This window comes from Drosophila rhopaloa, unplaced genomic scaffold (assembly GCF_018152115.1).
Source record: "Drosophila rhopaloa isolate 14029-0021.01 unplaced genomic scaffold, ASM1815211v1 contig_218, whole genome shotgun sequence".
Classification (NCBI taxonomy): domain Eukaryota; kingdom Metazoa; phylum Arthropoda; class Insecta; order Diptera; family Drosophilidae; genus Drosophila; species Drosophila rhopaloa.
The window spans coordinates 952,244-969,206 of NW_025335104.1; the positions used below are offsets into that span (position 1 = coordinate 952,244).

General features: G+C 45.8%; 2 protein-coding genes across 2 annotated transcripts; both read left to right on the plus strand.

The window, feature by feature from the left end:
- The first annotated feature begins 9,276 nt into the window (after positions 1 to 9,276).
- LOC123037918 lies at positions 9,277 to 14,084 on the plus strand. The gene is made up of 4 exons (XM_044460774.1): positions 9,277 to 10,162; positions 10,348 to 13,069; positions 13,156 to 13,506; positions 13,682 to 14,084. Exons 1-4 carry the CDS (start codon positions 9,277 to 9,279, stop codon positions 14,082 to 14,084), a joined length of 4,362 nt encoding a protein of 1,453 aa, XP_044316709.1.
- A 267-nt stretch (positions 14,085 to 14,351) lies between these two features.
- On the plus strand, positions 14,352 to 15,773 carry LOC123037919 (mitogen-activated protein kinase kinase kinase kinase 4-like). Its single transcript, XM_044460775.1, has one exon. It carries the CDS (start codon positions 14,352 to 14,354, stop codon positions 15,771 to 15,773), a length of 1,422 nt encoding a protein of 473 aa, XP_044316710.1.
- Positions 15,774 to 16,963: the final 1,190 nt, after the last annotated feature.

The window sequence follows — 16,963 nt, forward strand, 5'->3', positions numbered from 1 at the left end:
TAAATGGGACGCGCACATAGAACAACTAATAATACAAATAGCTAAAAGGCTAAATATTATAAAGTGTCTTTGCAGCACTACTTTCAACTGCCATATTAAAACCATTATTTATGTAATGAACTCAATTATCATGTCAAAAATTGACTATGGGTTATTCCTATACGGAAGAGCGCCCAAATCAAAACTTAACAAAATTAAAACCATATACCACTCAGCTATAAGAATAGCCTTTGGTGCTTTTCGCTCCTCTCCAGTCAACAATCTACTATACGAATCTAACATTAGGCCAATAGAACACAGAACTAAACAAGCTATACTAAAAAACTTTAAAATTATATCCAATGCCAAACAAACTCCATTAGAACATATCATTAAAAAAATTTTGAAAGCGAAACGGGTCCCAAAACTATCATCAACGATAAAAGAGACTATCGACCACTGCAAATCGATACTACTATACCCTGTCCCCTTCATAAATAAAAAACAATCAACTCCAACGGTTTTTTTTAACGCCTAAAAGATAAATAAATCTCTCCACACATCTTCCAAACCCAACACACCATCGACAGTTTACTATCAAAACTTCCTAGAATTAAAAAATACCCTCAAAAAACACACTTTTCTATTCACAGACGGCTCCAAATCCGATAGCGGAGTAGCCTACAGCATAACCTCTACACAACACATAGTAACCCAGCAAATGCTCCCACTTTATTCCTCCATTTTCACTGCCGAAATAGCAGCAATTCTCTACGCATGTAGATATGCAGAAAAACAAAAAGGAAAATTTGCCATATGCTCCGACTCACTCTCAGCTCTTACAGCACTAGAAAACCCAAACAACCATACTTATTACACATTAGAAATAAAAAAAATTATTTCGAAATGCAAACACAAACTCACTCTAATATGGGTCCCAGGTCACTGCGGCATCATTGGAAACGAACTTGCAGACCAAGCTGCTAAACAAGCAATCATATTACCATTAACATTAGAAAAAAACTATAACATACCAGATACCCTCAAATACATATGTAAACACATGAGAACCCAATACGATCTAACCTGGAACAACACATCTCCACACTACAAGCTCATTAACCCCAAAAAGCAACAAAATATCGAATCTTTAAACCCAACAATCTCTCGAATGGACACCATTAAATTTATGAGACTTCGAATCGGACACACTAAACTCACACACAGCCACCTATTTAACAAAACACCTCATCCTACATGCCAACAATGCAATCAAAACCTAACCCTTTCCCACATATTCCTAGATTGTCCTCTTTACGCTGAACACAGAAATAAACTCCAGCAAAAAACACTAGAAGAAATAGTAGATCCAAAAAATATATTGACAACAATCCAATTTTTAAAATCGATAAGCCTTTATAATAGCATTTAAGTTTATTCTTAGTATTAATAACTAGAATTAGTAAGCACATGTTATCATACACAATTCCCATTATATTTATAAAATCCATTGTTAAATCTGATCACAACATAGAATTTAAGCAGAAGGCCATTGCAGCTATTGCTTAACACAAACTAAAAATTGCCCGCACTTTGTAATTGCTGGTAATTTCTTTATAATAATAATAATAATAATAAAACTTTTGCATGGGGGCTGTGGGAAATAACTAACGTATCACTATGCAATTTAGAGGATTTAAAATCAATAGATTTAAAATGTCAAAACAACCTTTTAATGCTGCGAAATATATATCTGAGTATGCCAATCGACTTTTGGGTCTTTTCAACCTTCTCGTATGATATAATAATCCTTTCCCTAAGCAAAGAGCTAATGTTAGTACCCTTTTCAAGCCGATGGATTTTTTCTAGGTTCAATTCGTTTGTAGAAACCATCATGCAGGGCCTGAAATAAGGCTGTTGGGTGAATATCCTTACCAAAGTCCTTCTTATCATTAACTTTGATACGTGTTGAGGGGATCTGGGGGCTGACATTGTCCTTCTATACGATCCTTACGCTTTCCTGGCCTTGCAACTGCGTAAGTCCTTTAAAATTTCGCAAAGGACTCCGAATGGGAAAAATGGCTTACTTTCCCCAATGTTAACATTGGATTTGCATTGATCCTGCTTATTAATTTTTATTTTTGGACACATATTCGGACGTTGATGCACTATGAACAGCGCCAACAAGTGGCCCTTACGACACCAAGCAGTGCTTGTTACGCGCGGAGCCCTATTACGAGATCGCGAGAAGTGAAAAAGGACAATATAGAAGCGGACAGACTAAGTTAGAAATACGTACGAGACTAATACTAATACTAATTATGTGCTTAGTAAGATAAAATTAATGCTTTTAGGCTTGGCAAATAGTCGGTAGTAGAAATAACATGGCATAGTCTATTATAGTCGTTACACAGTACTCTAAACGGTTTATGCATATCATAGTTTGATCTACAAATATTTAAAAAAAGAGGAACATAGTTCCTGGTAATTCTATTAGGCACGTATAAGTTTTTGCGACCCAGTAACTAGGGACTCTCCACCTCCCCGTGAATAAGTTTATAGATAAAAGATGTGCCAAGCATCTTTCAACGGCTTGCTAACGATGGTAGATTAATTAGGAGAAGGATATTTTCACAGCCTTTAACAATTATTTCTATGGAAGCTATAAGATATAGATGTCCAATCGCTTTTACCCTGATCAAGCTATGCGTAAATAAGTAAGACTTGGAAAAATTGATGTCAATAGCTTATACACTGCGCGAAATATCCTGAAAAACATCAAATTTTGACCGATTTCACCCTATTATTTCTATGGAAGCTATAGGATATAGACGTCTGATCGGTACGCCCAAAATACGATTTTCCTACGGTAGCTAAAAGATATAGACGGCCGATCGGCAAGCGCTTTTACCCTGTTTAAGGTAGGCGTAAATAAATAAGACTTGGTAAAATTTATGTCAATAGCTTATACACTGCGCGAAATATTCTGAAAAAACATCATATTGTTTCAAAATTTGGGCTCAAACGGTTCATAACTTTTCGAGTACATCGGCCACGAACATACGCATAGAGCATTTTTATACCATTGCAGAGGGTATTATAATTTTGATCAGAAGTTTGTAACGCAGTGAAGGAGACGTTTCCGACCCCATAAAGTATATATATTCTTGCTTAGGATCAATATGGGAGTTGATATAGCCATGTCCGTCTGTCCGTCCATCCGTCTGTCCGTCTGTTTCAATACCGTATGCGTGCTCAGTTTAAAAGCTACCGATGAATCTTTCACAGTCGTCCTAAAACATGAAACAATCGGAAATAACTTGCAAGACTGGAAGATATTTCGCGTAGTGTAAAAGCTATTGACATGAATCTTTCCAAATCGTATTTTCTTATGCATACCTTGATCAAAGTAAAAGCGCGTGGCAATCGGACGTCTATATCCTATAGCTCCCATAGGAACAATCGGAAATATCTTGCAAGAATTTATGATATTTCGCGCAGTGTATAAGCTATTGACATGAATCTTTCTCAATCCCATTTTTTTCTGCATACCCTGATCAGGGTAAAAGCGCGTGCCGATCGGACGTCTATATCCTATAGCTCCAATAGGAACAATAGGGTGAAATCGGTAACAATGTTATGATTGTCAGGATATTTCGCACAGTATATAAGCTATTGATATGAATCTTTCCAAATCGTATTTTTTTATGCATACCTTATATAAGGTAAAAGCGCTTGCCGATCGGACGTCTATATCCTATAGCTCCCATAGGAACAATCGGATATACCTTGCAAGAATTGATGATATTTCGCGCAGTGTATAAGCTATTGACATAAATCTATCCCAATCTCATTTGCATATGTAGACCAGGGTAAAAGCGCGTGCCGATCTGAGTCTATATCCTATAGCTTCTATAGGCATAGGTTGAAATCGGTTAAAATTTTATGATTTTCAGGATATTTCGCACAGTATATAAGCTATTGACATGATTCTTTCCAAATCTTATTTTTTATGCATTCCTTGATTAAGGTTAAATCGATTGCCGATCGGACGTCTATATCCTATAACTCCCATAGGAACAATAGGGTGAAATCAGTCCGAATTTGATGTTTTTCAGAATATTTTGCGCAGTGTATAAGCTATTGGCATACATTTTTCCAAGTGTTATTTATTTACGCATACCTTGATCAGGGTAAAAGCGCTTGCCGATCGGACGTCTATATCTTATAGCTTCCGTAGTAAAAATTGTTAAAGGCGGCGAAAATATCCCTTCTTTTCAATTTTTCTATGACGTTTTTGCAGTATAAGTAGTATATGTATACCTTATTCTTTTCGCTTCTTTTTCAATTCGGCTTTCGGCTTTCCGAAGTTCTCGACAGCGTTTCCTCAGGAATTTAGTAGAGAAAGGCGGCGAAAATATCCCTTCTTTTCAATTTTTCTATGACGTTTTTGCAGTATAAGTAGTATATGTATACCTTATTCTTTTCGCTACTTTTTCAATTCGGCTTTCGGCTTTCCGAAGTTCTCGACAGCGTTTCCTGAGGAATTTAGTAGAGAAATACTGTCCAAAATCTCAAACCGATGCGTTTGATAGATTTTGCATGATCGTGTACACCGACTTTGAAATGACAACTTTTCAAGAAAGCGTTTTTAAGTTTGGGGCACCCAAAGTTTAAAACGAGCTTACTTACCTACGTTCAACTGCCAATAAGTTCGGAAGTTTTACTCGGATCGATCTAAAATTTTAACACAATATTCTTAAGATGTTGTGCAAATTTAAACGATTTCAGTTCCCAATTAGATTGGCATTCGCAATAACAATCAATAAAGCCTATGGGCAAACTTTGGAACTGCTTCTCACACGGACAATTGTATGTTTCGTGTTCCCGTGTAAGTAAACCAAATAGCTTAATACATATCAATTAAAATTTTCATAATAGCATCAAAACTGTGGCCACAGCTTGTGGCTTGTGGGCGTCAGAGGGGGCGTGGCACCATTTTGAAACTAACTTCCGCTGCGTAGGAACTCCTAAAATCTACATGCAAAATGCCAATCCTCTAGCTTTTATAGTTTCCGAGATCTCAGCGTTCATACGGACAGACAGACAGACGGACAGACGGACATGGCTAGATCGACTCGGCTAATGATCCTGAACAAGAATATATATACTTTATAGGGTCGGAAACGCTTCCTTCTATTTGTTACATACTTTTGCACGAATACAATATACCCTTTTACTCTACGAGTAACGGGTATAATTACCAATTTAAAAAAAATCACTCATTTACTCTGTATGTATATGAATATTTTTAACTTTTGCATGGGGGCTGTGGGAAATAACTAACGTATCACTATGCAATTTAGAGGATTTAAAATCAATAGATTTAAAATGTCAAAACAACCTTTTAGTGCAGCGAAATATATATCTGAGTATGCCAATCGACTTTTGGGTCTTTTCAACCTTCTCGAATGATATAATAATCCTTTCCCTAAGCAAAGAGCTTATGTTAGTACCCTTTTCAAGCCGATGGATTTTTTCTAGGTTCAATTCGTTTGTAGAAACCATCATGCAGGGCCTGAAATAAGGCTGTTGGGTGAATATCCTTACTAAAGTCCTTCTTATCATTAACTTTGATACGTGTTGAGGGGATCTGGGGGCTGACATTGTCCTTCTATACGATCCTTACGCTTTCCTGGCCTTGCAACTGCGTAAGTCCTTTAAAATGTCGCAAAGGACTCCGAATGGGAAAAATGGCTTACTTTCCCCAATGTTAACATTGGATTTGCATTGATCCTGCTTATTAAATTTTAATTTTTGGACACATATTCGGACGTTGATGCACTATGATCAGCGCAAACAACTGGCCCTTACGACACCAAGCAGTGCTTGTTACGCGCGGAGCCCTATTACGAGATCGCGAGAAGTGAAAAAGGACAATATAGAAGCGGACAGACTAAGTTAGAAATACGTACGAGACTAATACTAATACTAATTATGTGCTAAGTCAGATCAAATTAATGCTTTTAGGCTTGGCAAAGAGTCGGTAGTAGAAATAACATGGCATAGTCTATTATAGTCGTTACACAGTACTCTAAACCGTTCATGCATATCATAGGAGGAGGAGGAACCTAGTTCCTGGTAATTCTATTAGGCACGTATAAGTTTATGCGACCCAGTAACTAGGGACTCTCCACCTCCCCGTGAATAAGTTTATAGATAAAAGATGTGCCAAGCATCTTTCAACGGTTTGCTAAGGATGGTAGATTAATTAGGAGAAGGATATTTTCACAGCCTTTAACAATTATTTCTATGGAAGCTATAAGATATAGACGTCCAATCGCTTTTACCCTGATCAAGCTATGCGTTAATAAGTAAGACTTGGAAAAATTGATGTCAATAGCTTATACACTGCGCGAAATATCCTGAAAAACATCAATTTGACCGATTTCACCCTATTATTTCTATGGAAGCTATAGGATATTGACGTCTGATCGGTACGCCCAAAATACGATTTTCCTACGGTAGCTAAAAGATATAGACGGCCGATCGGCAAGCGCTTTTACCCTGATCAAGGTAGGCGTAAATAAATAAGACTTGGTAAAATTTATGTCAATAGCTTATACACTGCGCGAAATATTCTGAAAAAACATCATATTGTTTCAAAATTTGGGCTCAAACGGTTCATAACTTTTCGAGTACATCGGCCACGAACATACGCAAAGAGCATTTTTATACCATTGCAGAGGGTATTATAATTTTGATCAGAAGTTTGTAACGCAGTGAAGGAGACGTTTCCGACCCCATAAAGTATATATATTCTTGCTTAGGATCAATAGGGGAGTTAATATAGCCATGTCCGTCTGTCCGTCCGTTAGTCTGTCCGTCTGTTTCAATACCGTATGCGTGCTCAGTTTAAAAGCTACCGATGAAACTTTCACAGTCGTCCTAACACATGAAACAATCGGAAATAACTTGCAAGACTGGAAGATATTTCGCGTAGTGTAAAAGCTATTGACATGAATCTTTCCAAAAGCGTATTTTCTTATGCATACCTTGATCAAAGTAAAAGCGCGTGCCAATCGGACGTCTATATCCTATAGCTCCCATAGGAACAATCGGAAATATCTTGCAAGAATTTATGATATTTCGCGCAGTGTATAAGCTATTGACATGAATCTTTCTCAATCCCATTTTTTTATGCATACCTTGATCAGGGTAAAAGCGCGTGCCGATCGGACGTCTATATCCTATAGCTCCAATAGGAACAATAGGGTGAAATCGGTAAAAATGTTATGATTGTCAGGATATTTCGCACAGTATATAAACTATTGATATGAATCTTTCCAAATCGTATTTTTTTATGCATACCTTATATAAGGTAAAAGCGCGTGCCGATCGGACGTCTATATCCTATAGCTCCCATGGGAACAATCGGATATACCTTGCAAGAATTGATGATATTTCGCGCAGTGTATAAGCTATTGACATAAATCTATCCCAATCTCATTTTTTTATGCATATGTAGACCAGGGTAAAGGCGCGTGCCGATCTGAGTCTATATCCTATAGCTTCCATAGGCATAGTGTGAGGAGTTAAATAACTCCACACAAAATATCTCAAAAATAACTGCATGGAAAACCTGCCAGTTGCTACTTACGCAACTACTTCGTGTAGTAACGGCAACGCAGGAAAAGAGAGTTTGGAGAAAGCAGTTGGAGAGTACGAGGAGAGAAAGTACAGAGTACGAACCCAAAGAGAGTTTGGAGAGATTGGGAGAGACGGAGCGGAGAGAGGCGCCAGAGCGAGACGGCACTAGTCAGAGCGAGAGTCCAGATAGCGCAGGCGTGCCGTGAGCAAGGAAGGAACGGTACAGCGCTGCACTTTGGACTTCAGTGTGGTGCCGTGTGCAGAGGGCGAAAGGTCAAACGGTAAAACCGTGGACTTTGGACCTTGGAGTGGAGAGAAGAAAAGGAATGGCCGAGGATTAACGGGACCCGGAGGCCTATATAAACGGGCCCAGCGCTGGAATCAGGACCAGTCATCGAGCATCAAACTACGAGTGAACATCGTCTAGTAAAAGTCAAAGTCAAGAATATACCACCGTGAGAACCAGCCGTGAACAAGATCGCTACGTCGAGGACGTTCGGGACCGAGCAAGTCACCGAATTGAGACACAGGTAGCTGAGTCCTCGAACGGCAACCCACGGCCAAAGTCTACAGAACATCAAGATTGGCTGTAATACCGATTAGTCCGACGAAGTTGGCTGTAATACCGGTCAGTTTAGCTGCATTGGCTGTAATACCGATCAGGCTAGCTGTGCCGGCTGTAATACCAATCAGTCCGGCTACATTGGCTGTAATACCAATTTATTCTAACCGTGTGCGTCTAAGTTGGCTGTAATACCGGTCAGTTTAGCTGCATTGGCTGTAATACCGATCAGACTAACTGTGCCGGCTGTAATACCAACCAGGCCGACTACATTGGCTGTAATACCGATTAGTCCAGCTGCGTCGGCCGTAATACCGATCAGTTGTGCCGGTTATAGGCAGATTTAGCTCGGCACGTCAACAACAGCAGAGTGAGCAACACGAGCAGTGGGCCTCAAGGGAGCAACGTGGAACAACGCCACAACCAGTCGCGCAGGACGACGACGTGGACAAGCCGCCAGAGACCGCAACAAGAGCCAAGCCTCAGGTACGATCGCAACAGTCGGGAGGGAAGGCCAGGGTGGAACGTTCGTCTTTCTCTGGGCGCTGGCTATAGGGACTGCTGACGTGATCTGGCCGTAGTACCGGAGCGTCAAAGGAAACTGAGTGAGCGTCTAGCGGGACCGGCCGGGACAGAGCAAGGGACAGGAGGCTGCGGCTGGCAGGACGAAGGTCTGGCGAGCGTGGTGCCTGTTCACCCTAGTCTGAGAACGGTGACGCTTCCCTAAGCCCAACGGTCCAACTCCACGCCCTCGTCTATGAGCGGCAGCGAAAGTACTCGGAGCGACCAGGACCATCAGCAGCAAGGAATCACCGAGCGGCGACGCAGGAGCATCACCCACACAAGATATATTCAAATATTGTCAACCAGAGCCGTAAATAAACGCCTCCTTAACTGAATTCTGAAGTTTTGTTACTGTTAACCGGGCGGTCACGTTTAATATAAATTTGGTGGGACGAACGCACAAATTCTACTGAGCTAGCCGCACGAATTTCGTAGCGAGCAAACCATAAAAAAACAGTTCGTTACATCTGGCGCCCAAAAACGTGATTGTCCCGGCAGTAAGAAAAACACAAAACACCAGAATGGGGAGAAGTTGGATCTACCGCCTCAAGAAAGAGGATTTCACCAATGTGGCACAAAGGCTACGCATTTCCTTGACGGGTAGAACTGAAGACATGCGGAAAGCCTTGGTGGAATACTACAATGAGACGGAAAACAACCCAGAACTCAAAGAACTCTGGTACGAACTAGAAGCTATGTACCCAGAAAAACCAGGTCTAAAATTAACAAACCCCGAGGGAGAAGACGCATGGACAGGCCTTAGCATTGAAGAGATGCAACAAGAGGGCCAGCGAAGAGATTCAATTCAAGATAGAAAGACAGCCCCAAAGGCACAAAGACCTAGCGAGCCCGACTACGCTAAAGTCGCGAAGCAGGTCAGAGAATGGTCTTTTAGATTCGAGGGCACAGAGAAACCTCTTGAATTCTTGGAACAGGTGAAATGGTCCGCGAGCACCTACGGGTTGGACTTGGTACCACGAGCAATGCCAGAACTACTACAAGGCAGAGCATTAAAGTGGTTTATCTCGAACAACCAGCACTGGAAAACGTGGGAAGACTTTATTGAGAGTTTCCAAACGTTCTTCCTGCCCAGAGGATATTTGGCGAAACTAGAGGACCAAGTCAAAGCTCGGAAGCAGGGATTCAGAGAGCCATTCAAGGATTACATGGTGGACATGCAGACCATGATAAGGCCACTCGGGTACAGTCCGGGGAAAGTACTCGAGGTCATAAGGGAGAACAGCACACCTGACCTACGAATTTCCCTCAGAACGTACAAGATCGACGACCTGGAAGCCCTCATGATCCTGGCCACAGAATACGAAGAGCTCGAAAAGGAGCTGGAAATGTTCTCCCAGGAAAATAAGTTCAGCAGGACAAAGACGACAGTCCCGTCTCCGATGACATGTAGAAGATGCGAGGATACCAGCAGGCAAGGCAGGCCAGCCGAAACATCGCGAAACACGCAGAAAACAGAATATCAAAGGCAGCATATCAATACTCTATGGAGACCACCAAACACTACCCAGAGACCACAAAGCGCGACAGCAGGAAGCAACCAAGCCCAAGAATACATAACCAACCCACAGAAGGCATGTCGCAAATGTGGCGGACACGGGCATTGGGCAAGAGGTTGCCGAAACCAGCGAATGCTATTGATATGCGGAAAGGTGGGAGTGAGATGCATGGAATGCTGTCAGAGAGCGGAAAATGGCCAGCGATCCCAGCCGCAGAGAGGCGAGCGGGGGTCGCACGCGGATTCCTCTCCAATCTAACTGGCAGGCTAATCGAAGAGGAGCAGCAGTTGTCCGCAGCGGTGACGATTGGTGGAAACTCGTACAAAGCCACAATCGACACCGGGGCAACAGCGAGCTTTATTAGCGAAGAGCTGGCGGACAATCTGGCTGCTCTAGGAAAGATTACACGGACGAGACGGCAAGTTAGGTTGGCAGACGGAAGGTGCAGCGGAATAAGCGCGCAGCTCGAGGTAGAAGTCGCATTCGGCAACAAACGACTGACCATGAGCCTGCTGATATTACCAGGAGTAGTAGACGCACTGGTGCTGGGCTGGAATTTTCTCACACAGGTTGGGGCTGAGATAAAGTGCGCAGGTCACGAAATCCGCATACCGGCCAGGAACAGACACAACGGATGGCTGGAGGAAAAATTGTCAGTGGCAGTTGTTCATGAAGACAGCGAGGAAGGAAACATCGAGCAATTCCTAGAAGCAGAGCTGGCAGAATTCCAAACAATGAGCGGAACTTCGAATGTGGCCGAGCACCAGATCACCATGAAGGACGACAAACCTATAAAACAAAGATACTACCCTAAGAACCCTAAAGTTCAAGGGGAGATCAATACAAAGGTGGATGAACTTCTGGAAATGGGTTTCATAGAACACTCGAAGAGCCCGTATAGCTCGCCCATAGTAATGGTTAAAAAAAAAACCGGCAAGTGGAGATTATGTGTCGACTTCCGACAGATAAACGCGAAATCGGTGAAGGACGCGTACCCAATGCCACGTATTAACTACATCCTGGACCAATTACGAGAAGCACGCTATATCAGCAGCCTGGATTTAAAGGATGGATACTGGCAAATTCCTCTAGAAGAAGCAAGTAGAAAGTTCACGGCGTTCACAGTGCCAGGTAAGGGGCTTTTCCAATGGAGAGTGATGCCATTCGGATTACACTCGGCATCAGCAACATTTCAAAGGGCCTTGGACCAAGTGATTGGACCCGAGATGTCTCCTCATGCGTTCGCGTATCAGGACGACATAATCGTTATCGGACGCACTCAGCAAGAACACAAGGACAATCTCAGAGAAGTGTTTCGCCGTCTGAAGGAGGCAAACCTGAGAATAAACCCCGAGAAGTGTCAGTTCTTCAAGCAGGAGCTGCTGTACCTAGGACATCGAGTCACAAGCCAAGGAATCGGTACAGACCCAGACAAGGTCGCTGCCATAGCCCACCTAGAACCACCTGCAACCATCCGTGAGCTAAGGCAGTACCTAGGGGTGGCATCGTGGTACCGACGATTTGTACCAGACTTCGCACGCATCGTTAAGCCGCTCACAGACCTACTCCGCAAGGGCGTAAAGTGGCTATGGACGCAATACCACCAGCAGGCATTCGAGGAGGTGAAAGCGAGACTGGTGTCTGACCCAGTATTAGCGTGTCCAGATTTTGGAAGAATATTCATCCTGCAAACAGACGCCAGCGAATACGGCATAGGCGCGATCCTGACACAAAACACGGAAGACGGAGAGAAAGTTATCTCATACTCCAGCCGGACGTTAAATGGAGCCGAGAAAAACTACTCGACAACGGAAAAAGAGTGTTTGGCCATTGTATGGGCAATCAGAAAACTAAGGCCCTACCTGGAAGGCTACCACTTCAAGGTGGTAACAGATCACATGGCGCTAAAATGGCTGAACAGCATTGAAAGCCCATCCGGAAGAATCGCCAGGTGGGCACTTGAGTTACAACAATACGACTTCGAGGTCGCGTACAGAAAGGGTCAATTGAATGTGGTAGACGACGCGCTGTCCAGACAGCCGATGCCGGAAACCTTCCGGAGAGCAAAAGAGTTGGTGCAAAATTCGGAATGTAACTGGATCAGGGACATGCGCGAGAAGATAAAGACACACCCGCAGAAATTCCCGGACTATGTGTTCGACGGCGAAACACTGTACAGGCAGATCCCACACAGAGCTGGCAACGAAGATGTGGTGGCATGGAAGTTGTGCGTCCCCAAGGAGCTAAGGGAAAAGGTCCTGCAAGAAAATCACGATGCCCCAGCCGCCGGCCATGTAGGAAGCCGAAAGACGATTGCCCGTCTAGCTGCCAGATACTACTGGCCAGGAATGCAAAGGGACGCGAGAGCATACGTTCGGAAATGCGAAGAGTGCCTAAAATTTAAGCCAAACCAGCGACAGGCGGCGGGTAAGATGCTGACACAAGTCCCTGAGGAACCATGGGCAACGGTGTGCGCGGATTTTGTTGGACCCCTGCCAAGATCGAAGCACGGTAACCAAATGTTATTGGTTCTAATCGACCGTTTCTCAAAATGGACAGAATTAGTGCCATTACGAACTGCTACAGCAGAAACCCTGCAAAAGGCGTTTAAAGAACGGATAATCGCTCGATTTGGGGTTCCAAAAGTGGTGATTACAGACAACGGGGTGCAGTTTGCCAGTCGGGCATTTAAAAAGTTTATTCACGACATGGGAATAAAACAACAGTTCACACCATGCACTCCTCAAGAAAATCCCACCGAGCGCGCGAATCGAACCGTAAAAACCATGATCGCACAGTTTGCCGGACAAAACCAAAGGAACTGGAACGAAAAGTGGCCAGAGGTAATGCTAGCAGTTAACTCAAGCATATCCGAGTCCACAGGATACTCGCCTTCGCCGAAAAACTGAAGGAAATCTTCGAAATTGTCCGACGAAATTTAGGAAAGGCAGCACAGGATCAAGCCAGGCACTACAACCTCAGAAGGAGACCGTGGAATCCACAAATCGGCGATGTCGTCTGGGCCAAGGAGCACCATTTGTCTAAAGCGGCAGAAGGCTTCGCGGCCAAACTAGCGCCGAGATATGATGGTCCATATCAGGTAGTCGATTTTGTATCCCCCGTAATCTGCAAAATTCGCCACCAAAGAAGCAAGAAGCAACGCACAGTGCACATCAGCGATCTAAAGCAGCAGGAGAAGGCACACAAAACGAACGAGGACGGAAATACAGGCAGGTCTCAAGCAGTAGACGAATAAAGGATCGGGATTGCGAAAATCCGTTTAATCGTCAGGACAAAGCCGGAGTCAACAGAAAGGGATGTGGGCAGAGAGACAAGATATCGTTTAATCGTCAAGCGAATGCAGAAAAACCAGCGTCCAAGACCGCATGGGACAATAGCAACCATTTAGTCGTCAGGCCAAAACCGGAGTCAACGGAGCACGCCTCAACACGAGCAAGAACTCTGATCAAGTCAGCATACACCTAAGTCAACGACGAATAAAGGATCGGGATTACGAGAACCCGTTTAATCGTCAGGACAAAGCCGGAGTCAACGGAAGAGGGAGTTGGATAGACAAGAAGGACGATCTTGCAAATAAAAACCAGACAGATCCCAGACTAGATGGGGCAGAGGCAACCGTTTCAACGTCAGGCCAAAGACCGGAGTCAACAGAGCATACACCCAAGGGAAAGGGACATTATCAACGAAAGCATTCACCGGACCTGCGAAACGATCACAAGGAAAACACGTGGAGAGCAACGACAGAATACATGTCACCGAGGAAAGGGGAGAGACGGTACGGGGTACCGTAAAGCTAGGAAAACCATGCGTCAGCAACGACCACCAAAAGGTAACTGAAGAGACCGAGCCAAAAACGAAAGAAGACCTAGGCATCGGAGGAAAGTGTCAGCATCAGACACGCAGGGTTAAGAGAAAACGGCCTCCCCAAAAGAGAAGACATAAGCCGCAAAGAGAGCAGATAGGGATATAACGGTACGGCATAAAAGGAATCCCCGAAACCGAGGCTTCATGGTAAAGGGAATTGCAAGGGAACGGACAAATCAAATCAAGAAGTCAGCATGAGTACCCGAGTTACAAGAGCAGCAGCAAGGAGGCAGGCCGCGGTTCAGCGAGGTCCTGAAGGACCCGTCGCGGAGCAAGGACGGTCGGAGGCTAGGCCGCTGCCTATCTTACGGCCCACCCAAACCCCGCGGCGCGGTGCCGAGGACGATGGAGCTCGCTCGGAGCCCGAGCCCATAGTCACCTCGGACGAGAGCGACATGGAGTGGGCCGAGGACCCGGTCAAGGAGAGGCGGGAGTGGCGCCTAAAGAGGGCCAGGGATCCGAAGGTCGACGCAATCCCGCCGGGATACGCCCGAACGTTTAAGGGTGCGGCGAAGAGGCCAAGGGGCAGCGGAAGCACCTCGTTGGAGATGGCTGAGGCGAGAGCCAAGATGCTGAGGGACGAGGTCGAGCGGATGCGGACCACGAGAGCCCCATACGAGGACCGCAGAGCAGTTAAGAAGGACCTCGAGACCGCGCAGCAAGAATGGGAGCGGATGAAGCAAGCCTCCGCTGAAGCCATCGTCCAGGAGGCGTACCGCCTCAAGCGAGGAGAGGAGAAGGCCCGGAAGGAGGCGGAAGTTGAGGAGGCCAAGAGAAGGGCGGAGGAGGAGAAACGGTCCAGGAATCCCGAATGGCAGCAACGGCTACAGAAGTGGGAAGAGGAGGAACGCCAACTGTGGTCGGGCGAGGTTCTGGTGGAGGCGGTGCCCCTAATCCCAGGAGGGATGCAGGGAATTCCCCCGACTCCCCGATCCGACGACGACGGAGGTGCCAGTCGTGGACCCGAGGCCCCGAGCCAGTGGGCCCAGTCGGATGGATGGGTTCCCCACCAGTACCCAAACCCCCATCCCCAAAATTGGCACGAGCCACCTCCGACCCCCCGCCCGCAAGAATGGCCGGAGGATGTCGACCGGGATCCCGCTCCAAGCTCCTCACCACGTCAACAGGAGGCGGAGTTCCCACGCCCACCGAAGTGGACCCCGGCACGACCGCCCACGCCACGGTATGACCAGGAGGTCCGGGGAGAAGAGCCCGAGGACAGCAGTCGGGATTCCGATCCCAGCCCCCCTCCACGTCATCCAGAGGCAGAGAACCCCCACCCACCGAAGTGGACTCCGGCTCGACCGCCCACGCCTCGGCACGGCCAGGAGGTCCAAGAGGAGGAACCGGAGGAACACACCAAGGAGGAGGTTCCCAGACCAGGAGGAGGGGAGGAGCAGTGGCAGTACTGCCGCACAGAGATCCCGCAGGCCCACGTCGCGCATGCGCTAAATGCGTTTGTGGCCGGCGGCGTCCAGTGGCGGCAACACACCGTCACGTGGACCTGGCCTGTCAGGGACGAGGCGAAGGCCACGGAGGAGACGGAGACCCCAGCGCAGGACACTCCAAAATCAAACCCGCGAGACCCCAGGGTGCGCCGCGAAGGCGCCGGGTAGTTGCCGCCGACACCGGAGACGGGAGATGTAATGGAGAAAGGGCCATGGGTGTGGCCGACACCTACGGACAACCCGAGGCCCAAACTCCAGCGGCAGATCTCCGCCCCAGAGGCACGCGACCCAGTGGCCAGGCCCAGGGGTAGCTGCTGGGATGAAAGGGGGGGGTCGTGGCGGCAGTCCATATATGTCCCAGGACATCTTTGTCTTTATCTCCTTGGGAAAGCCGTTCAGCTGAAAACAGAAAAAGGAAGGCAAATCAGTTGAGCAACAAAAAAAAAAAAAGAAAAAGTAAAGGCACAAACTCACGTGTACTTCGAAATGATGGGGAGGGGTAGCGGCTGGAGAGCGGGAGGAACGATCGTAGCGGCAGTCAATCCATTTTACCATTTTACCACGGTCCAAGGGCAAGTCGAAGGAAAGGGGGGGTTTAAAGAGAAAGCAAGTTAAGAGAAAGGGGAAATGGAAAATTAAAGAGAAAACTTACCGGCAAGAAAAATTCTCCGCGTCATAATGTGCTTAGGAAAGGGGGCGCCAGCGATATAAGGCTGTCGATTGGCACTATCGTATAACAGCCGATCGATGGGCACGAGACATTGGAATTATCGGCATATGAGAGGCACACTAATAAACATCGCGATGATGAGGTGGCAACGCCACCCCAAGGTAATATCGATATGCAAGTCATGTTATCGATCGCAAAGGATTAGTGTGACCAAGACGAACCACAGGAGACCGCGAACAAGGTTGGAGCGGGATATTTAAAAATTTCGACGGCAGCATCGGGATTTAAGGAAGCATACATCGACGAGGGAAGCTCCGTGGGAGAAAGTCAAGGAATACTGATCGGCGCAGTATAACTCAACAAGGAGCTGTGGGCGTCGATGGAAGGATCAAGAAGACTCAAAGGCAACAAGGATACACAGGATAAAAGCCGGAGAGGAACAACGAGAATTCGTACGTCTAAGGATGGAACCAGAGCGGGGAGAAGAACGAGAGGACTCGAAGGCTACAAGGATACACAGGGTAACAGCCGGAGAGGAGGATCGAGCTCACTTTCGTTATCCGAAGAAAGAGGGGAATGTGAGGAGTTAAATAACTCCACACAAAATATCTCAAAAATAACTGCATGGAAAACCTGCCAGTTGCTACTTACGCAGCTACTTCGCGTAGTAACGGCAACGCAGGAAAAG

Coding starts and splice junctions, on each gene's coding strand:
- LOC123037918 (XM_044460774.1), top strand. CDS start 9,277: ATGGGGAGAAGTTGGATCTACCGCCTCAAGAAAGAGGATTTCACCAAT. Junction 13,070..13,155: donor GTAAAAACCATGATCGCACA/GTTTGCCGGACA, acceptor CCGAGTCCACAG/GATACTCGCCTTCGCCGAAA. Junction 13,507..13,681: donor GAGGACGGAAATACAGGCAG/GTCTCAAGCAGT, acceptor GCAACCATTTAG/TCGTCAGGCCAAAACCGGAG.
- LOC123037919 (XM_044460775.1), top strand. CDS start 14,352: ATGAGTACCCGAGTTACAAGAGCAGCAGCAAGGAGGCAGGCCGCGGTT.